Source organism: Carlito syrichta, unplaced genomic scaffold, assembly GCF_000164805.1.
Source record: "Carlito syrichta isolate Samal-C Ts95f unplaced genomic scaffold, Tarsius_syrichta-2.0.1 Scaffold309326, whole genome shotgun sequence".
NCBI classification, from domain to species: domain Eukaryota; kingdom Metazoa; phylum Chordata; class Mammalia; order Primates; family Tarsiidae; genus Carlito; species Carlito syrichta.
In genome coordinates, this window is record NW_007253422.1 from 261029 (window position 1) to 284859 (window position 23831).

Sequence of the window (23831 nt, forward strand, 5' to 3'; positions counted from 1 at the left end):
AATGGTACATTTTATGCTATGTATATTTTACCACAATAAAACATTTCTTTAAGAGGGAAGCCTTTAAGAGGTGGGTAAAGGAAGAGGAACCTATGAAAGAAATTAAGTGGGATCAACTTGAGAGGTGAAAGAAGAAAGAGAGATCACAGACACCGATGGAGAGAGTATTCCAAGTAGGATGGTATGACCAAAAGTATTGGTGATTCCAGAAGGACAAGTAACATAAGCACTGAGGCATGTGCTGGGTTTAGCAACAGGGAGCTTAATGAGTACAGCTTCAGTTTAGTGATGGAGAGAGAAGCCAAATTGTCAGGGGTGAAGAAATGAATGACAAGTGAGGAAATGGAAGCAGTGGGTTTCTATAATTCTTTCAAGTATCTTGACAGTCAGGATACAAAGGGATAAGGGAGCATCATGGAACAAGAACTCTATTTGCTTAAGATGGGAGAGAACTGAACATGTTTAAAATGTGGATGAAATTAGGAACTGGGAGGTTGAAGATGTAGCAGAGAAGGGACACTTTTTTTTTTTTTGAGTTGGAGTCTCACTCCGTTGCCCAGGCTGGAGTGCAGTGGCATGCTCATGGCCACCCCAGCATCGACCTACTGGGCTCCAGTGATTCTTCCATCTCAGTCCTCCAAGTAGCCAGAATCACAGACATGTGCCACCACACCCAGCTAATTTTTTTATTTGTTGTGGAGACGAGGTCTCACCATATTTCCCAGGCTGGACTCAAACCAGCAGGCTCAGGCAATCCTCTAGCCTCAGCCTCCCAAAGTGCGGGGATTACAGGCTTGAGCCACTGCACCCTGCTGAGAAGGGACACTTTTAATGGTGCAAGATTCGTGGGCAGTGAGAAAGGGTCCAAAGCACAGGGGCAAGGATGGCTTTGGGTTCAGAGGACCTCTCTCTCACTGCATTATGAGTAAAAGAAAAAAGGATGGCTACAGAGGAATTATGATTATCAGCGGGATATCAGGAAATTTCTTATGAAACACCTTCTTCATGAAAATGCCCTGATTACCTATACTGCCTCCTCATTTAAAAACAAAATCATCAGCACCTTTGTGAACAAGACAGGTTTTGTTGATAATCTAGAGTATTTTGCTTTGCAAAATGATACCACCTGGGGTAGGCAGACAAATGCACCTTGCCCTAAGATGCTTATGTCCTAATACCAGTGATTGTGTTAGGTTACATGGCAAAAGGGAATGAAGGCAGCAGATGGAGTTAAGGTTGCTAATCAGAGGACTGTAAGATAGGGAGATCATCTTAGTTATGCAGTTGGGCCCAGTGTTGTCAGTGTCCTTAAAAGTGGAAAAGGGAGGCAGAAGAGAGGGTCAGAGGTGAGACTAAGCATGATCAGAGATCAGCATGATGAGCTATGAGAAGGACTCTACCTGCTGTTGCTGGCTTTGAAGGTGGAAAAGGGCCATGAGCCAAAAAATGTGGGCAGCCGCTCGAAGCTGGAAAAGGCAAGGAAGTGGAATTTTCTCTAGAGCCTTCAGAAAGCAATGCAGTCGGCTAACAGGTAGATTTTAGCTCAGGGAGACCTGCATTGGACTTCTTATTACAAAACTGGAAGACAATAGATTAGTTTAAACCACCAAGTTGTTGGTAATTTGCTACAGCAGCAATAGAGCACGAGTACACCACTGTACCTACACAATGCATCTGCCAAGCACATTTTTGAAAGCTAGGAAGTAAACCAAAAGGACCTCTGCACAGTTTGAATATGTGTCACAGGCTTCAACAAGCATTGAACCTCATTCGCTTAAGGAATAGGAAAGCCCCTTCACACTCTCATCTGGTACCTAACTTTCCCTGTGCTGGAAAAATCATCTCACAAGTTGTTTTGTCCTTTCTAAGCCCTAAACCCACAGCAAAGAGAAGCAGGAAGAGATCCTTCTGCTCTATACCGACAGCAGTATAGAGCAGAAATATCAGTTGGCATCCAACAGCAAGGAATGTGACAAACCATGAAAACCATGTCTCAAAACCAGAAAGCACACAAGTCTGATGCCATTAAATTGAGGGCAAGTATAGTCCCTAAGAGCATTATGGTACAGTCATTAATGTTTATGACATTGATTGTAAGTTACTAAGAAAAGGTTATGGTCAATATAGAATCTACAGGACGTCAAAAGTTTGTAAAACAATTTAGAAAGATTTTCCTATTCTTTATTATTATTATTATTATTATTATTATTGAGTCAGAGTCTTACTCTGTCGCCCAGGTTGGAGTGCAGTGGCATGCTCACAGTCACTGCAGCATCAACCTGCTGGGCTCCAGTGATCCTTCTGCTTCAGCCTTCCAAGTAGCTGGAACCACAGGTGTGTGCTACCATGACTGGCTAATTTTTGGATTTATTGTAGAGATGAGGTCTTGCCAAGTTTCCTAGGCTGGTCTCAAGCCCATGGGCTCAGGCAGTCCACTCGCCTCGGCCTCCCAAACTGCTGGGATTATAGGCTGAGCCACTGAGCCCAGCCATTATTTGTATTTTTAAAAGTTAAGGCTTAAAGGGATACCCTGGAGCCAGTCATACCTTAACTTTGGGTGAGACAAATCTGCAGGCTTGGTTTCTTTGAGTATTGGTTTTTTGTTGCTGCATACCAAAGTACTAAAAATTGAGGAGCTTAAAAGTCTAGCCACCTGGCTGGGCTCTCTGCTTAGGTCTCACCAGGCTGAAATCAAAGTGTCCGCTGGGGCTGTGGTCTCATCTGAGATTCAGAGTCTTCTTTTAAGCCAAGTGGTTGTTGGCATGCAGCTCCATGCAGTTATAGGACTTCCTTGCTGGCCATCAACCAGGGGCCATTTTCAGCTTCTAGAACCTGCCCTCTATTTCCTGCCACATTGCCTTCTCCACAACATGGCAGTTTTACTTCTTCAAGGCCAGCAGAAGAGTCTCTCTGATGCTTCACCTTATTTAAAAGGATTCATCTGATTAGGTCAGGCCCACCAAGGGTCATCTCCCTTTTGAGGAACTCAGAGTCAACTGGTTTACTTCATCGCAGGAATGGTATCTCATAATATTCACTGGTGCATTCTGTACTCCAAATAGAGGATTATGCAATGTGTGTATACCGGGGGTAGGATTCTTGAGGACCATCTTAATTTTGCCTACTACAGCCATTGACAAGGAAAAGGTGCTACCTATGTGGTTGTTATGAGGATTACATGAACTAGAGCATGCAATACCTTCACCACATAAATGCCAATTTCCTTATCTGTCTGCTCCCACCTTTTACATTATAGGTGCATAACACATGTCTATTAAATCACATGGGTTGGAATTGCTTTAATCAGGTAGACACGAGGCCTTGCAAGAGTTCCTATAGAGGGGGCAGTGCTGGGGTGACCCCTGCCTGACCATCAGACTTACCTTCACTGACTTTCACCTTTTCTTGGCAGGTGGGCATGAAGACTTTTCAAAAATGATTGATGAAGCTGAGCCCCTGGGCTACCCAGTCGTGGTGAAGAGCACACGAGGCCATCGGGGTCAGTGCTACTCCTCCAGGACTTCCTGGATAATCAGTCCACTTGGGCTGCCACTCTGCCTGGACCAGACACTCCTCAAATGCTGCTTGTAAAAATGCAGCTCTCCCTTGAGAGCTTTCAGTGTAGTTCTCTCGCCCCTCCTCTTTGTCCTCATCATCCTTGCTGCTGTCAGATCCTGCTCATCTCTTCCTTGGACTGTTGCAACGGACTCCTGGCTTGACATAGACTGGTTTCCCTAACTCCACTGCCAGTGCATCCTTTGTTCTTTTTTCAAAATAATTTCTCTGAAACATCAATTCTTGTCATTCATGAAAAACCCTCCCAAGATCCTGTGTTGCCTGTTAGACAAAACCCAAGTTCCTCATCATGATGCTGAAGGCCCTGAACAAACAGCCTCCACCTTCCCTTTCTTTGACTTCATGAATCCTTCATAACTCTTTCAGGTCTACTCATCCACCAAATAGACCATGCATTTCCCGCTCTTTAAACATCTGCTCTTTTCCCTTGCTGGGAATGCAGTCTTCCTCTGCCCACTCGGTGAGCTTCTGATCATCCTTTAAGGCCAGCTCCAGATTTCATTTCTTTCCTACTCACATCCTTGGTCTCCTTCCCTGCCTTCCAGACAAAATTAATTGCTCTTCTCTTTTTGTTCCCGTTGCACTTTGTGCATGCCTCTAGTATAGTACTACACTTTGTAATAGTTATAGGTGTATGTGCCTGCTCCCTTTACTAAACAGGGAGCTGCTCAGTGGTGAGGACCAGGTCCTGAGCACCTCTGTCCCTATAAGGCATGCTGCAGGGCTTGGCTTGTGTCGGGACTCAGTAGGGACATCAACAGCAAAAAGCTGTTGTCCTGCAGGATATGAGCAGGATATGAGCAGGCTTCTCATTACTATCACCAGATAGCACGCTTAAGTGCTCAGGGCATTTGGAGTGAAGGGAGGTAACCCTAAGCTGATGTATAATGAGCAATTACTATGAAGGGGACTATGAATTAGAAATGAACTCGTCACTGCTCTCAAAGAGCTCCAATGTGTGGATAGTAGAGACAATTGTATTGCAGGGTGATCACTGCTGTAGCAGACATGCTCAGGGGCCTGTTTGGGCCTGAAGGAGGGAGGGAAAATTCTGCTATGAACGCTTCACTGGAAGAAAAGGAGACTTAGGTTGAAGTGTAGAATCTGAACTGGAGGAATGCGTGAACATGCAGAAGCAGATATAAACAAAGAAACTTGTGAGAATAGAGGAGCAAGAGAAATGAGCCTGGGTGGTGAGGTGGGGCTCTCAATACCATTCAGATACAGTACTGTGCTAAATTGCAGTCAACCTCTCAACTAATTTTTTTATTGTGATAAAGTACACATAACATAAAATTCAAATAGTATTTATTGAGTGCCTACAAAGTGAGTACCAGGTACCATTTTGGGCTCTGGAGACATATATAAGAACAAAACAAAAATTTCTGCCCTGAAGGAGCCTACATTAAAGAAAGGTAAGGCAGTCAATAAGCAGAAATTTAATATATAATATTTTCTAAAGTTTTAAAAATTGAAATTTTTTTTTTTTTTTAGTTGGAGTCTCACTCTGTCGCCCAGGCTGGAGTGCAGGGGCATGCTCATGGTCACCACAGCCTCGACCTGCTGGACTCAGGCAATCCTTCCACTTCAGCCTTCCAAGTAGTTGGAACTACAGGCACACACTACCACACCCAGCTAATTTTTTGATTTATTGTAGAGACTAAGTCTCACCAAGTTGCTCAGGCTGGTCTTGAATCCCTGAGCTCAGGCAATCCTCTCGCCTCTGTCTTCCAAAGTGCTGGGATTATAGGCTTGAGCTACCATGCTTGGCCCCAAATATAATTTACATTAAAAAATTTACCATTGCAAAAAGTAAAATTTGGTGGATTTTAGTATATTCACTGTTTTACAACCACTACCACCTTCTAATTTCAAAACATTTCCACCACCCCCCAAAAAAACCCTGTACCTATTAGAAGTTAGGCCTGATTGCTCCTCCCTCAGTCCCTGGCAACCACTGATCTACTTTCTATTTCTATGGATTTGCCTATTTTGGTCATTTTATATAAAGAGATGTATACAATATGTACACTTTTGTGTCTAGCTTCTTTCACTTCGCTTGATGTTTTCAAGGTTCATCCATGTTGCAGCAAGTAGCATTACTTTATTCTTTTTTATAACTCTATTCTGTTGTATGGATATCTACATTTTGTTCACCTTTCATCAGCTGGTGGACATTTGAGTTGTTTTCACTTTGCAACTATTATGAATAATTCTCTTGGGTATATATCTAGGAGTGGAATTGCTGGGTCATATGTTAATTCTATGTTTAACTGTTAGAGGACTGCCAAACTTTTTCACAATGGTTATGCCATTTTATGTTTCTGCTAGCAATGTACGAGGGTTCCAGTTTCTTCACATCCTCACCAACACCTGTTATTTTTTATGTATGTATGTTTTTATGTACACCGTTATATGTATGTATGTTGATTGTAGCCACCCTAATGAATGTGAAGTGGTACCTCATTGTGGTTTGGGGTTGCACTTCCCTAATGATGAATGATGTTGAGCATCACTTCATGTGCCTAGTGGCCATTTGTATGTCTTCTTTGAAGTAGTGTTTATTCAAATCTTTTGCCCATTTTTTAACTATGTCTTTTGTCTTTTTATTGTTGAGTTTTCAGTTTTTTAATAATGTGGATACTAGATTCTTATTAAATATGTAATTTGAATGTGTTTTTTACCATTCTGTAGGTTGTGTTTTCATTTCTTGATAGTGTCTTTGATGTACAAGTTTTGTTTTGTGTTTTTTTATAAAGTCCAGTTTGGTTTTTTATTTGGTTTATTTATTTATTTATTTATTTATTTTTTGAGTTGGAGTCTCACTCTGTCGCCCAGACTGGAGTGCAGTGGCCACTCCTGGCCACCACAGCCTCGACCTGCTGGGCTCTGGTGATCCTTCCGCCTCAGTCTTCCAAGTAGCTGGAATTACAGGTGTGCGCTACCACGCCTGGCTAATTTTTTGATTTTATTGTAGAGATGGGGTCTCACCAAGTTGCTCAGGCGGGTCTCGAACCCGCGGGCTCATTCAATTCACTCACCTCAGCCTCCCAAAGGCGCGGGATTACAGGCTGAGCCACTGAGCCCGGCTGGTTTATGTATTTTTAATGTCATTTTGTACTTGTTTAATCCACAGTCACACAGATTTACATCTATGTTGCCTTCTAAAAGTTTTATAGTTTTAGCCCTTATATTTGGATCTTTGATCCATTTTGAGTAGATTTTTGTATATGGTGTGAGGTAGGATTCAACTTCATTCTTTTGCATGTGGATATCTAGTTTTCCCAGTAACATTTATTGAAGAGACTGCCCTTTCTCCACTGTATACTCTTGGAACCCTTGTCAAAAATCATATGTGAAAGTTTATTTCTGGGCTTTTAATTCAATTTTGTTCATATATAGGTCTGTCTTTATGCCAGGCCACATTGTCTTGATTAGTGTAACTTTGTAGTAAGTTTTGACATTGGGAAGTATGAGTCCTCCAGCTTTGTACTTCTTTTTCAAGATGGTTTTGGCTATTCAAAGTTCCTTGCATGTCCACATACATTTTAGGCTTAGCTTGTCAATGTCTGCAAAAAAGAAAGTTGGGATTTGGATTGGGTTTGCATTGAATCTACAGATCACTTTGAGAAGTGTGGCCATCGTAACAATCCATGAACATGGGATGTCTTTCCATTATTTAGGTCTTTAATTTCTGTCAACAATATCTTATAGTTTTCACTGTGTAAGTCTTATACTTTAGTTAAATTTATTCTTCAATATTTTATTCCTTTTGATGCTATTATAAATGGAATTGTGTTTTTAATTTCATTTTCACATTGTTCATTGCTAGTGAAACACAGTATTTTAGCAGAGAAAAGCGATAGGGAGCAAACAATGTTACAATAGTTAAGTTAAACTTTAGTATATGGAAATAAATATAAAGAAGGCAGGCCGGGCTCAGTGGTTCAGCCTGTAATCCCAGCACTTTGGGAGGCTGAGGCGAGTGGATTGCCTGAGCCCGCGGGTTCCCGGCCAGCCCGGGCAATATGACGAGACCTCATCTCTACAATAAAATAAAAAATAGCTGGGCCTGGTAGTACATGTCTGTAGTTCCGGCTACTCAGAAGGCTGAGGCAGAAGGATCACCAGAGCTCAGTAGGTCGACGCTGGGGTGGCTGTGAACGTGCGTGCCACTGCACTCCAGCCTGGGTGAAGGAGTGAGACTCCAACTCAAAAAAAAAAAAAAAAAAAGAAGACAGTGAGTGCACAAGCTATACCCTTGACAAAATTGCTAATCTTATGGACCCTTTTTTCTCTCATCAGTAAAACAGGAATGACCATCTTGTCATAATGGCTTCATAGAGCTAGGATGAAGTATGAATGAAATAATTTTTTAAAGTGCTTGGCACTTGGTAGATCATTAACTAAACTTAGTGCCCTGCCCCGCTTTTCTTTTTCCTTGACTTAAAACTGTAGCTCCTTTATTAACTGCAGACTAAACACCATAGAAGAACCTCTGTACCAGGAGCTAAGGGACACAGTTCCTATCTCTAGCCCCCGTCTCTGCTGAAAATCATACCTAATATCCAGAGAATCCCAGTAACAATAAGTGAATCCCAGCAATGTATTGCCAGATACTGATTTCCTGGCATCAAACATCTAACTACTTGCACTTCTGTGCACTGATTGAGACTTGGAACATGGATGCTACATTGTACCCAATTGCTGGGGCCTCTTCAACTTCTCTGACACTGACTGTCCACTTAACTGCACACCCTCTCGTCATCTGCCACTTAGACATCTTCAGATCACTTGGCCCCACTTGTCAAGCTCTGTCATGTGTCTAGGGTCTAGTCAGTCATCTCAGGAATGATTGTCCTGGTTATAACATGAAGTCTCATGTGCCTCGAGAGACTGATGCTCATCGCTCTTTTTTATTAAGACTTCAGAAGGCTTCCACTCCTTTTAAGATGGTGATACAGTATTTAGGAAAACCTCTCTTTGTTTCGTATTTGCTGAAAAGAATGCTCAGACTGGCATGTTCATGTCAGATTTCCATAGCAAATCTATCAGGAACCCCTGCTAATGTACAAATGGAAAAAAGCAGATGCTAAAAAGCATAGATGATTCAAGCAGAAAACAAAGAATTTATAATCAAGAAGGAATGTTTTCCCCAGAGATCAATGTATAGGCCATTCCTTTTAAAATTAAAGGGGTATAACCAAATAATAACTTTTTTATGTCTATAAGGAAGAAGGACATCTGTCAGTGGCTCCCCCTTTGAGCTCCCATAGTATTCTGCATAGACCTCTTTTAATGTCCTATTGTGCTGTGATGTAGTTATCTTTTTTTAAAAATCTCTTTCCATCCAGTCTTAGAATTTCTCTAAAGTATGTTCAATTAATTATGTTCTGTAAACATTGATTGACATCTTCCCTGTGCATCAAGCCCAGTGTGAGGTTTGGGGAAATTAAAAAATGAGTTAGACATGGACCCTGCCTAATCAGCATCCTCTGGGTGATAGGAGATACTAATTAACTATTTTTGAAACTGCACTGATTAGATCCTTAGGATTTTATTTTGGCCCCTTCTCTGTGTTTCTGGAATACATTATTATTAAAATTATGTCATTTTGAAAAGAGTGGTGGTAGAGGGAGAGGATATTAGGACCCAAGGAAAATTTAGGGAAAATAGGGCTCAGTGGTTGTTTAATAAGAAGCAAGAGTCTAATCAGAGAAATAGAAGGGGCCAAAGTAAGGCACGTTCAGAGAGAACTGATGACAGTGTGGAATAAAGAGGCAGGATGGCAAGGGCAAAGTCCAGAGGCTCTTCTCACCACTTCTCTTGCTCTTTGTCTGTCTTGTTAAAGGAAAAGCTGTTTTTCTGGCAAGAGATAAACATCACCTCTCAGACATCTGCCATCTGATCCGCCATGACGTGCCCTACCTGTTCCAGAAGTATGTGAAGGAGTCCCACGGAAAGGATATCCGGGTGGTGGTGGTCGGGGGCCAGGTGATAGGCTCTATGCTTCGCTGCTCCACAGACGGACGGATGCAAAGCAACTGCTCTCTTGGTAAGGCATAAAAGCAGAGAGTTTCATTAGGGTGTTTGGACCTGTTCAGTAAACATATATTAATCCCTATTAGCTTGTCAGACCCTCTGCTGGACACCAGAGTCTCACAGATAAAAAAACGAGCCCTTTCCTATGGCAGCAAGCTGTCCAGGAGGGGAACATCCGAGTGAAAGTGCTGTGATGGAGGTCAACCAGCAGGTCTGGACATGGAGATTTGAACCTACCCTCTAGTTGTTAGACTAACAAAAGGGAGTGACATGTGGACCAGTGTTTGAGGAAAACTCCCATCTCAGTCAAGGATGCAGTGGAAGCATTAGATGAGAGGCAGGGAGATGAGTTTCAGAGCTGTTGCAACAGTTCAGGCAAGAAATAATAAGGGTCCAAACTAAAGCAATGGCAGGAGGAACATCACATTTGCCTTTTATATTTTAATTGAAAATTGTGTTTTTCTTTTGTTTATGATGCTATTAGAAAGCTGCAGCTTATGCTTTGTTCAAATGCATGAACTTTTCTTATTAACTTACTGATAAAGTTTGTTTTCTGTTGTGGTAAATGGAGATATTCCAAGAGGGATATAAGTTCTTGTCCCAACAACAGAGCACTGTCCACCTCCTTGAATGATTTTGTATGGTGGTACTACAAAAAAAATTTTCTATTATTTCCTAAGTCACCAGATAAGTATATGAAGTCTAATGATTAATAAAGAAGCTTGGACTCTGATTTGGTCCTTCTTTCACTAGTATTCATTGAGCATTTTCATGAGCAGACTCTGTGGTAGATGTTGGGATTAAAGAGATTCAGAGAGAACCCTTGCCTTTGGGTAGCATGTGGTCCAGCAAAGGAGGCACATAAACAGGAAATTGTAAGATGTTGTGATAAAGTGGTATGATGCAGCCAAATGCTAGATTCGGATTGACACAATACTAAGTACCTTACAGTAGTTTCATGATAATCATGTGTAGTGCCATAGTATTGAAACTTGTATGTTATCATTTTGGTTTTTTTAGTTACCTTACAGAATTCATTCTTTAACTAGTAATTACATGGTTTTATAATTTATCCTGTTGCTTTTCTTGATGAGCTGTTTTAAAACTGTTTTGTAGCTTTTTCCTTATACAGTGTCATAGTTGGGAAGGGACAGTGTTAAGGTAAAGATATTAGTTATTGAACCTGGGAATTCAAATCTTTTTTTTTTTTTTGAGTGGGAGTCTCACTCTGTCACCCAGACTGGAGTGCAGTGGCCGCTCCCGGCCACCGCAGCCTCAACCTGCTGGGCTCCGGCGATCCTTCCGCCTCAGTCTTCCGAGTAGCCGGAATTACAGGCGCGCGCTACCACGCCCGGCTAATTTTTTGATTTTATTGTAGAGATGAGCTCTCACCTGTCCAGGCGGGTCTCGAACCCGTGGGCTCAGGCAATCCACTCACCTCAGCCTCCCAAAGGCACGGGATTACAGGCTGAGCCACCGAGCCCGGCTAGTTCTAGCTTCTTAACAAGGGCAATCAGACTCTCTCTTTCCTTGGTACAGAATTTTGTCTTACAATCCTCTTCATCTAGCTCTTCTTTTATTTACTTATTTTTGTTCAGTGAGGCATTTTATTTGTAAGTATGTATTATATCCCTTAAAAAAGAATCCCAGGATTTTCTCTCCAGCGTGTTTTCATCTTGCTTCTTCATGTTCCACGTTGCCAACAGAGGTTGACAGTACAATGAAACCAAACTGATGAAGTAGGAACAAACTATTCTGCCATTTTTCTAAATCTTTCTAAGTTGTACATCAAACCTGAGGCGGATCACTCCGTACTTTTTAACTTACCTGTGAGGTTCACAACAGTTTTCTCAGCTCTGATCATCAGTGATTTCAAATTTACCAATGTTATCGTGCTTATCATCACAGTTAGAAACCAAACGATGCCTTTGGAGCACGGCCTAATAAGAACCTGGTGTTTGCCTCTCTTTTGGGCATTGTTGATGCTCTTGAGAACATCAGGACATTTGTGCATACCATTATGGTGGCACAGAAAGATGGTGAAAAGAGCTATCTCTCTCTTAAAAATTAGTAAGTTTTTTGTAGAATGATTTGAGTTCCTCCAGGTATATTCCCAGAAGGGGAATTGTGGGTCATATGGAAGGTTGATTTTTAGATCTTTTAGAAGTTACCACACTGCTTCCCACAGAGGTTGTACTAACTTGCACTCCCACCAACAGTGTAGAAGCATTCCCTTTCCCCACATTCTCCCTAGCATATGTTTTTGGAGTTATTGATGATGCATATTTATTGTAGCACTATTCACAATAGCAGAAATATGGAACCAATTGTGCTGCCCATCAAAAGTGGACTGGATAAAGAAAATGTGGTACATTTACATGATGGGATATTACACAGCCATAAAGAAAGATACAATTATGGACTTTGCAGCAACTTGGGTGGATTTAGAGTCTATAATGCTCAGTGATCTATCACAGAAACAAAGAACTGAGTACCACATGTTCTCACTCATAAGTGGACCCAGAACATTTATCATAATACTATAAGAAAGGGATTGGCAGTTCTGGGACACTGCCAGGGGAGGGAGGGTGGGGAGGCACATAACATAAATAATGGTACCTCATCTCAAACCAGGCGAAGTGGGGACCAAAGGGAGGCCCACACTTTACCTGTACAGTGACCATATATGTACCTAATCCTGAATTGTACCCCACATCTTTAAAATAAAAAATTTTTTTAACTTAAAAAAATAAGTTAATTTTATCTTTTCTAATCATAAGAGGAATACATTACCAATGTAGAAAATTTGGAAAATACAGCAGAGTCAAGTGAAAAAAGATATTTATGATTATCCTTACCATTTAGAGATACCACTGTTTATATTTTTTAGTTTTAGATTTTAACATGTCATTCTTTCCAATCTTTATTTCTGAGAAATATCTTTTTACATACTTGTGGTCATACTGGATAATCCTTAATCCTGTAAGTGTTTTTCTTTGTGAGCACTGTTATTAATGGCTATAAAACATGCTGTTTCCCTCTACTGTGAGATATTTAGATGACAGTTTTTTATTTCTTCATTTAGCAAATATTTATTGAGGGCACACCACATACCGGCACTGTGATTTTCCAGTATTTTCCATAACACCGCCATCAACATCTTTGTGCATAAAGCTTTTTTTCCATGCATAAGATTATGTTCTTGGTAGTAGGATGGCTGGGTCAGAAGAAATCTGCATTTTTAAGACTTTAGATAAGAAATGACCGTACTGTTTTCTCAAAGGACGCCCTAATTTGAATCCAGACATTTTGTCAGTAATGACCGAACCTGTCTTGCTGCCCCACAACAAACCCTCCTGCTTTCCTTGAGTTGTGTGACTTACCAGTTTGCATCTGATGTCACCTTTACATTACAGGTGGTGTGGGCGTCATGTGCCCGCTGACAGAACAAGGCAAGCAGTTGGCTATTCAGGTGTCCAACATCCTGGGCATGGACTTCTGTGGCATTGATCTCCTAATCATGGATGACGGCTCCTTTGTGGTGTGTGAGGCAAACGCCAATGTCGGCTTCCTAGCCTTCGACCAGGCATGCAACTTAGATGTGGGTGGGATCATTGCAGATTACACCATGTCCTTGCTGCCAAATAGGCAGACTGGGAAGATGGCTGTCCTCCCAGGACTGTCAAGTCCCAGGGAGAAGAATGAACCGGATGGCTGTGCTTCAGCTCAGGGAGTTGCAGAGAGCGTCTACACCATCAACAATGGGTCTACCTCTAGTGAGAGTGAGCCTGAACTGGGAGAGATCCGGGATTCTTCAGCAAGCACAATGGGGGCCCCGCCCCCCATGCTGCCCGAACCTGGCTATAACATTAACAACAGGATTGCTTCAGAATTAAAACTTAAGTGAATTCCTGCTTTTTGGCAGCATTTAAACCAAATCCTACTGCTTCCTTAGTAGTTTTGAGTGAATAAAATCTGGACTAATGTGATTTCATTTGCACAGAAACTAGAAATCCCATCTGGGCACTCAGCATTCTTTCTAACGATGATTTAAGCAAATGGCCTAGCTTTGTGGTTTTTACAAAGACAAATATAAAAACACTCACCACGAACATCCCGACTGATCGATCTGAGACTGATGTTTGCTGCGAGCACTTGGATATTATTGCTGACTTGAAGGCACTGACTCTGTAGCTGCTTCTGACTTTTAGCGGTAGAATCCATTAACTCGAAATGGCTCTTGGAAATACTATACTCAGAAGCAACCACGAGATGGAGGCATGTGTAGATGAGGTGGAATGTGACTGCAGTAATATGTTCTTCATTAAGTGTGTGTGTGACGCTTGGAGAATACACCATTCAAACACCGCTAGAGGATCAGTGGCTGCTTCCTATCAATTACCATCTTGACTGTATTTCTCCGACACTCAGGATATGGTGTTTTAGGGAGCTTCCTCATTAGCATTCTCAGTGAAGCACTTTGTAGAAAGTGAGATTGAACGTTCTTTGACTTCACTGGTTGGCAAGTGTCCTGCTTTGTAACTGGGGCTTTCTGCAAATTGCTTTGCCACTCTGAATTTATAGACCTACTTCAACTAACGTCAGCTCCAGCAGCTTCTTGCACCTTTGCTGCCTTTGGCCTCAGCTGGAATTGCACTTCAATGAGCAAGTGGCCACCACTTTATTTCTTAAGCGTGCAGTAGAATCTAACACCATGGATTTTCTTTTCAATGAACTGTGTTCACTAGTCGTCCAGAAGCCAGTGGGCTTTTACCACAGAAAGCTGCTGGGAGATCATCATTCTTCTTCCTCTCCTAGTGAAACTCTACATACTGCTTAGCTGTGGGAGGTTTTATTGTATGTGTTGGTGGTGTAGGTCTATTGGGCAGATAGATCCATTGGAAACACACTCCAGTCCCCTTGACATTCTACTTTTACCTAGGATCTAGAGACCTGTCCTTACCCACTTTTCCAAGCTGGGAAGACCCAGGTATCAGGAATTACTCATTGCACATTGTTGGGGGCCAATGTAGACATGACACCAAGTGCTTTTTGTTTTAACTCTCTAAGCAGTAGATGAGATCCTGCCCTTGGGAGAAATCTGAGAGATGGAGTTTTCCATTTCTGTTTATATGAAGTATGACTGAAAATGAGCAAAACTACCTTTTAAACCAAATATACTAGAACACATGCACTCAAAAGTTACCATAACTGGAGTCATTTCCTTAGGAGGCTATACTCTTGAGCTGTGATGTTGCATGTGCCAAGAACACTTAGAATTCCTCTTTGTTGTCTTTAAAGCCATGCAAGGAAAGGGGCCTCACAACTTTATAGTCAGAACTTGCTTTTTACCTACCCCCTCCTTAATGCCCACCAAGGTAGTCCTGAACTCCATCACCTATTTTATTTATCAGACTTATTTTCTAATGATCTTTGGCTGTTAAAAAAAAAATCATTCCTCAAAAAATAGATCTACCTTTAAAGGATAAAGAGTTACCAACATTGAGGAAGCTTTCATGTTGACAGTTTCCAAAAGGGTTCTAGAAATGTTCTCAAAACGTCAGCTTCACTGGAATAAACATATGTCTTCCCAAGGTGTTTTGAAGGCAACACCACCCTTGGGTGCATAAGTTCCTATACTTATTCTGCCATAAATGTAAAATATGTGTAAAGTTAAACAATTACATTTTTTTCACAATACACTTAAATAGAAATTGGCTTTTAAAATATTGTAGTTAAAACCAGAACTCACCAAGTAACAGTTGTACAACTGACAAATGTTTGGTATCATGTAATGGAGATGTCACACTACACAGTTGTAGTTTAAAAGCAGTCCAACATAGGGTGCATGCCACGGAACTGTAACCCTAGTAATGTGTCTTGTACAGTTGAAAAATGAAAATACTTCACCTTTATATAGGTTAAGACATGTACCTTATCTTTACCACTCAGGGTGGCATTAAAAGAAGGACAGTTTTAGGTTTATTCTTGCTGGAATTGGTCAGATGCTTTCTGTGTAAACATCTGAACCAAGTGATGCTTTTCTGGAAGCTGTATTCACTCATTTCCACTGTTTAGTGTAAGTCTGGTCTTCCTATTTTACCTAAAAACATGCTAGCAGGGCCCCATCCACTAAAGAGGGCTTTCAGTTTCCTTGGTCAAAAGGGGCCCATTTTCCAGCTGTGAGTGACATCTGTAGTCGCTGGCATTGTTGCCTGGAAGTGGCCCTGTCTAGAAGTAGAGAAAGCTAGATCACAGCTGGACCACAGCCAGCCCCGCTCCAGGATTTCCCATACTGTGCTGACCGTGGGCTCTGTGAGCCTCGGCCAGGTGACCAGGCTATACTTGTCACAGCTGCCCACAAGGCCTGCTGGAAAGAACATGGGAATGCAGAGCCAGAGCCTGGTTCTGGTTCGCCCCTTAAACAGCTGATTGGCCCTGTACAACCACAGAAACTCTGCCTCTACTTTTCTATTTTTCAGACAGAGGAAATGCTTATTTTGTTTACCTCCTGGGGGTGCTTTGCGGCTGAAGTGAGTTAATAAATCAGCTGTACATTATGTGGAAGGTGGTCATAAAACACCTCCCACATCTGGTTTTATAACAGTTTCTCTCTTTAAGGGAGTAAAGAAAGAAAAGGCCATGAATTCTTGGCATTAGCACACTAAACAGTGGTAGAAGCCCTGAAAAAGGAATGCAGCTTCTCAGAGACCTTACTTCCAGCCAGAGAAACTTAAGACCTGAAAGGAATAAGGTTCTTCGTGTATTCAAACAGCTTTCTGGATGTATCGTATATAACCCGAAACACTTGTATACCAACTAACAACGTCTTCCTTCTGTAACATAGATTGCAGTGTCTGTATATGGTCTTCCCCATTATCTGGTAGTAGCATCTTGAAACTGGTCAAAACTTGAATGCCAATAGCTCAGTCACTCCGAATATATGATTTTGCACTTGGGAAAAATATCTTCATGTTATGTGTCTGATTGGGTATGGGGTTGCCAGAATGAAGATTTGAGGCTTTAAGTCTTTAGGATTCGAGAAACAATGTCAGAGGATCATAAGCCATTAGCGTCACAATTACAGACTGATGTATCCAGCTAAAAGGAGATTTCATGACAATGGGGAACAGGAGAGAAGGGAAGGAGAATGGTCTGGGGGTAGTTTTGTGAAAGAAATAAGAAGTTGACATCATTTGGAATTGTAGTGGGAAGGAGGGAAAATGGCTCTTATGTGGGTTTTAATGAAAGAATCATGAATTTGTATTGATTAGAGGTAGATGTCTTTGAAGCTATTCTGTATAAGACAACGAGAAGCATGAACTTCTGTCTTCCTGGAGAAGTGGGAGAGATGCACCTCATCCCTTCTTCAAATCCCAAGGAATGTGGTCTTGAGAACACTCAGAATATAAACCTGGGAAAGATCTATGCAACTAGCTGAGGGGTTCCAGGGCCACCCAAGTAAAAGCAGACCCTCCCAAGAGTTAATGGACTGGGATGCTATGTGTAGGCAAGGCCCAGGGCCATAGCCTTATGAGGTTTTAGAGAGTCAGTGACAAATAATTTCGGCTTAGTAGTTTCCTTTGTACTTGGAGGTGAGGCCTCTGTTACCATTAGTCTGTGCAGATGTCTTGGGAAAGGCCGTGAAAACAGTCATCTTTGTCACTGTCTCTGAAGTTAATGTTCTTAGATCTGGAGCTGTAGACTCATAGAACCCCTAGTGCTATTTTTGACTTTGCCTCTGAGACTCAAGACCAGTACAAATTGTTGCTTTAAGATATTAACTGGAAGACCATCTTCTCAGGGATATATTGTTTTAATCCTTCCTAAAACCAGACTTTATCTATGGCTAGACTCAGCAGCCCTCCCTCCTAAAACTCACACAGCTGAATATGAATACTTTCGTCCATTAAACCTTTCAATTTCCTTCTCCAGGTGCAGTTCCTGTGCCAGCATGCATTCTCCCAGGTCCTGGGCTGGCACTCCAACCGGTTGGTAACTTCACTCTGTGAGGTTCATGTTCTCTGGGGCTCCAAGACAACACTAAGAAAGTCACCTATAGAGCCAGATGTGAGGCCACAGGCACAGCAGCATCTTGGAGATTGGTCCAGACCTTTGTTTCATAAATAGGGGAGCTGAGTTCCAGAAGCCATGGTCCCTTACCACTCAATAGCAAGGCTGGCCCCGGGCGATCAGATTCCCCATCCAGTTCATCACGCTGCCAAAGGTGGCGCTGTTCCTCCTCAGCATCTCATACTTGCTGCCGTCTTGGACCCACCCTCTGCCCATTCCCCTTCTGACGAGCCTCAGTTCTGGATCAACATGTGCAGCTGTCAAGGGCTTAGTGCTTGGATAGCTTCTAGATGAGAGCTCCAAGGGCAACATGGAGAGGGCTAGGAGACCTCTGTGATGGAAACTGGTTCGTGGCCTGCACTGTCTTTAGACCAGCCAAGACCATTTACCTCTACCCCGCACCTTCTGTGACGGGATGTGAGGGAGAAGGTCCGTGCCAGGCTGACCGAAGGCTCCCTTGGTCCCAATGTGGCTGATGTTCCCTCACTGCAGAATGTCCCAGAGGCCAAGGATTGCAGTTCCTGAACGTCTTGCATCAGGCACACCTGAGAAGGAATCCTGTTCGATGCTTCCGCTGCGATCAGCAACAAGGTCAAAAGTTTTCTCCCACTTTCTGTTCCATGATGCCTCCCCCTTGCAACCAGACACTAGGCACAGAGTCATTCTTCTTGTCGACCAAATGTCAGCTGAGGACTCCCCCTTGAGATTCAGACAGGTCTGACAATTGAACTTGGGTTCTGAGCTTCTAGATTTCTGTGATTGCTAAGGGACTTATATTTTTGCAGCCACTGCTGACTTCAGACTTCTCTACCTCATTTTAAACAACAATGTTGTCTCATCTCTGCATTGCATCAGTTGAGACGTGAGGCTCAGTTCCCCTCTCCCCCATTTCCACACGCAGCAAAATTCAAATGAGCGAGTATGTGTGTGCCTGTGTGTGTCAGTGACATGGGAAGGAATGGCAGGTGCTGCAGCAGTCTGTACTCAGCACCCCACTCCTAGAACGTTATGTTTGTGCACTATTGAGGAATCTCCACTCACCTTTCACTCCACATGGTCCCTGTCTCCCATCCTTAACACAAACCAAGTCCATTTATATTCTCATGTACAACAGTATAGCCATTCCTTTTCTTAATGTGATTCCTGCCAACGTTGACCCCTTCACGATTTCACCTTTTAATAAACTACTGTGAGAGGTTTATTAAAGGCATTTTCCTGAACAGAGACAGCTCCCTCTAGGAGAACTCTGGTGGCATCTCTTAAGGTGATACATTTTTTATTCCCACGACACAAGGCAGGCCTCACACCAACCAACCTTATTCACCACTCTGTCGGGGGCACACCTTATGGAAGGCAACATGGACTGATGCGAGTGGCAACAGTTTGAGTCAGATCTGATTCAATTCCTGACTAAGGTAACTTCGAACTTTTGTGACCTGGGGACAGCTACCTCATCTTGCTAAACCTTAGTTTTGTCACCTCGAAGTGTGATAAATAAACAGTCTTGAATGTGTAGCACTTAACCACGTGTGTGGCTTTCCGCAGGTTCCTTTCTTCGTGCTCCCGCCCCCACTGTGAGCAGTCATAAGCAGCACCTTCCTGTGATCCTGGATCAGTGCCAAGGGATAAAAGCCAGCAGCTTTGCAGTTGAGAAAAGGAGGTGCTGGGGAGACGGCTGGCAGCAGCTCAAGCATGCTGTGGCTCAGGCTGAATGATTGGAAGGTCTCATCCATCCTTGAGATTCTATGATGCTATAATGCAAGATAGAGTGAATGTATTTGGTTTAGAAAAATCCTAGAGGAAAGGCTGCCTCGGACAGCTAGGGGGCTGGAAAGCAGCCTGACCTTGGATGATTTAGCACCTGGTTTTTTTTGGCTCTTCCTGTATTAGGTTTGCTGGCTTTGCATCAAATGGGAGGCGGTGGTGCCAGGGACTTGAATTAAACCTGTCAAATAGAGGGTGAGGGGAGTGCAGGAGGCTGGGGGAGGGGGCTGTGTGGAGAACTCTGATAGCACCATCTGGACTTGGCGAGGATGACAGCCTTGAGATCAGATGGAAAAAACCAATAGAGCAGCTAAACTTCTGCTGTCCTGGGCCTGTCCCAAGTGGGACTCCGAGAAGCTCCTGTTTAGTAGGAACCCTGGTCTGCTCTAAGGGGAAAGCTGAGGCCCTTCATCATTATGTAGGTCTTTGTGGAGGCAGGATTAGGCAGATGCCTGGTTTGCTTAGTTCCACCTGGAGATCCCCCAAGCTCCAGTGGCATGCTGGAACTGACTTGTATTGGCCCATGTGAGCAGATTGTTAAATTCTCAAGAATTTTGTAAGCTGGTTGTTAAACAGCCCCAGTGACCACTAAAGATGACATATTAACCTACAATTAAATAAGGTACATTCAAAACAGGTAATCAGTACTCAAAACTCACCGCTTCCTAATTATTTTACTATGATCTATGTTTCTGATGCTACTGGCACCAATTGGATTTGCATGGTAAATTGCTACTACACATCTCTTCCCAGTGCCACCATTCAGTGATGTCATGTTGGTAGCTGAGAATCAGCCACAGTGAGAGTATTCTCACCATAGGAATGGCAAACACTATATATCAAGTTTTTCCCTTGGAGAGCTGGTTGTTAAACATTTACCAGTGCACCACTGCCACTGGGTGACAGAAGAAAGAAACTGATAGGCGTAAGCATAGACACATCTTAGTTCTGGGGAGATAGTGTTTGTGATTTATGTATCAGAAGCAAGTTTCCTAGTATAATGTGCATAACTGATGTGAAGAGGAAAACACTAGAAAACACTGATTCTCGCTTGTTTTGTCTAGCTTCTGAGTTTGTCTTACACGAGAAATCTGTGTATTTCGCTACTAAGCGAGGCTCATTCTCACCTGTGGGTAGTAGTTCAGCTAAGTTCCCTCCAGAAAAGTGATCTGCAGTTTCTCCTGCCTAACTGGCAAAATGAAAGTGTGCTGAAAAGAATATATCTTAACTAGGCACCAAAATAGCTCATTTCCAAGTGGTTTATGCAGCAGTAATAATGTTAACTTCTCCAACAGAGAAGAAATCATTTATAAATGATTGTTTTGCTGTTTTTGCTTTTTATTAAAATTATTACTGTGGAACAGAATGCTGTGTTTGCCTTTGTCCCCAGAACTCTGTGCCTTTTGGTTGTTCTTGTAAAGCAAGACTCATATGCTGAATCTATATTTTATTATTTTCATATCATAAAATGAGGAAAGAGCTTCCTAGCAACTTCACCCTATTCACTTGCACACCAGCTGCATTCTGGAAAGCCATAATTTTCCTTTCAAATACAGAGTTCCATCTGAATTGTAATATTGCCAATGCTCAACTGTCAAGACGATGGAGGAAAATACTAATGCAGATGGCATGAGCTTGTCACGGGCCTGCTCAGCGTGCTCTCCTGGGCTGACACGTGAATTAAGATTCAAACAGCAACTGAGAGTTGAAAGCTGTTACCATGGCTGTGTGGCACAGGAAGATGAGCCCCAGGGGACTGAAGGAGTCTGTGGACCCACCAGAAGAACTCTGACAGGTCAGGCAGGGACCTTAGGACGTGTGTTTGTCTGACAATTGAAGAGGCTTCTGGGGGGAAAAAAACAGTGAAAAGATCTTAAGGAACTAACTTATGGTCAGCACAAAGCCCAAGACCCTTGAACTAAGACTGTTCTCTGACTTCTGAGGGCCTGGGAACCCCTGAGGTAAGAGAGTCACGGGGATAGGGCTTGATTGCAGCCAAGATGATCTGGGGTATGATGCTATGTACCATTCATTTGTCCTTCATCCCAAACAGGGAATGTGACCTATATTTCTTTCCTCTTCTTTTATATGAAAATCTCCAAACTAACAAAAGTAGAGAGAATAACTTAATAAACTTCCCAGCAAATGACTTTTTAATGCCTTTACCACCTGTAACAAGATTAGCGGTAATCCCTTGATACCATCTAATTCTCAGTCTATAGTAAAATTCTCCCAGTTCTCAAAAAGAAATGCATTTTGTGCCATTGTAGACCAGCCTATTTAATGGGACAGGAAGTACTTTGGAAAGAGTGGTGATTGCTTCCCCACCATCTTGACCGCGGGCTCTGGCAGAAATTCTGCTGAAGGGGGCTGGTGAGAGATATTTGGGCTGGTTACAGGCACCTTCCTAAGTTGCTGGATCTTGGGGTCTCCTCTCCTCAAAGAATAAGCATGTGACACTTGACCTTCTACTTCCCAGTGTTTCATGGTCTCCCTCTGGGACTCTCCTAGCTTCATGATACTGCCACCCACCTGTCTGTCACGCTGATCCCACTGCTTTCCTGCAGCTGCTTCTCTCACTCAAAGAATTTCCTAAATCAGGGGAGAGATTCTCTCAAGGATTACTGCTCTTCCACCAGCCTTAGGTCCACTGTATTCTCAGTGAACCACAGCTCTTTAGAGCACCCAAAGGGCCTTAGCATCTTCTTTAGCTCGAAATTTTGGCTGAAATTCTCACAAATCAGGAAACTTTTGAGCAGCAACCTTTGTGTCACATCTAAAGGCACTCTTCTGACTAGAGAGACATGGCAGCTGAACACACTGCCTGCTCAAGGATTTTCTTTTGCTATAAAGGACATTTTTATTATTAAGACAATTGGCAAAATCTGATATAGTCTGTATTGTATTGGTCTGATAGTATCATATCAATGTTAATTTCCTGATTTTGGTGATTGTACTCATGAACATACATAAGACAGTGTCCTTGTTTTCAGAAAATACACATTAAATATTGAAGGATAAAGAGACATCAGGTTTGCAACTTACTTTTAAGTGGTTCAGAAAATAATAGATACTTATAGAGAGAAAATAATAAAGCATGCAATAATAAAGCATGTGGTAAAATGTTAACATTTGGGGAATCTGGGTGAAGAGAATTATGGGAATTCTTTGTATAAGTAGTCTGAATAAGTCTGAAATTATGGCAGTCTCTTGTGCTGGGTTTCCCTCTTCTCCATTAAATGTTGTTTCCTCAGGCTCTCTCCTCTTCCTTATCTATATTTCATCCCTACTTGATCTCCATTTCCATGGTATTGATTACCATCTACATGATACTCTCAACTTTATCTCTGAACCCAGACTCCTTAATGTCAAATTGCATACCCAGTTGCCCATCTTTCATTTCTCTTTGAATATCTTGTAAGTATTTCACACTCACCATGTTCCAAACCGAATTCATGTTATCTCTTTCCATAAGCCTGCCCCTCCTCCAGGGCCTTTTTCAACTGCGTGCACAATGCCAACCATTTGCTCAAACCAGAACTTTTTCTGGTATTTTTATATAAAACTCCAGTAGTTGTTTTGGCTGCTACCTTCTTCAACTCCTGCATCCAATTTAGTTTCTTGTGGTAAAACTTAACTTTCATTCTATGAGCCATCTTCTTTCAGTGAAAACTTTTTTTGTTTCTTTTTTTTGCCTTGTTCATTAAGATATTCTGGGATATCTACAATGAATACAAAGGTTTGCAAGCAGGGGACAGTGCTTATAACATAAAATCTTGGTTTTACATCTTGGTCCCAATAGGAACCTTGTCCATATACTTTTAAAACCTACTACTGCTTAGTTAAATATTTATTGGCTATTGAAACTATGTGTTTGCATATGCATATACATGAAATATTTATCTCCACCATATTGCCATTGATCTTGATGAATATTAGGAAAGACATACTTTTTCTGTTAAGTGAAATGAAAGCATGGCTCTGTCATCCAAATAATGCTTCACCCTCTTTTCTGAAGCATATGTTTTGCCAAATGTTTGTTTTGCGTGACCTACTGTGCTTGAGGGGTGCTGTACTTCACAGAGTCATTGTGAACACAGACACACCTCGTTTGCCCAATGTCCTTCTATGGTGGGACATGATGAGACCTGCTGGTATTAGAGCAGCTTGGTTCTAATCTTAGTCATCTGAGGACCTATGGCACAGCACAGGATCACAGTGTGCAATGATAAAATGTTATATAGTGAGAAAGTAGAGTCAAAATGAATGTCAGATGAATTTTTGTTAAATAAAGTTTCATAGACAACATGATGTAATTTGTAACAATGCATATTTGCTTGCTACCAGAAAAATTTAATCAGTGCCTTCAGGGATGA

General features: G+C 42.2%; 1 protein-coding gene across 1 annotated transcript in view; it reads left to right on the forward strand.

Annotated features, from left to right (window-relative positions):
- RIMKLA (ribosomal modification protein rimK like family member A) overlaps positions 1-13732 on the forward strand; it is a 31195-nt gene extending 17463 nt beyond the window's left edge. Inside the window, exons 3-5 of the mRNA XM_008067175.1 lie at positions 3413-3499; positions 9428-9631; positions 13035-13732. Of these exons, the coding sequence (XP_008065366.1) occupies positions 3413-3499; positions 9428-9631; positions 13035-13525 (782 nt within the window). The 3' untranslated portion in view covers positions 13526-13732. The remainder of the gene's footprint in view (positions 1-3412; positions 3500-9427; positions 9632-13034) is intronic.
- The last annotated feature ends 10099 nt before the right edge of the window (positions 13733-23831 follow it).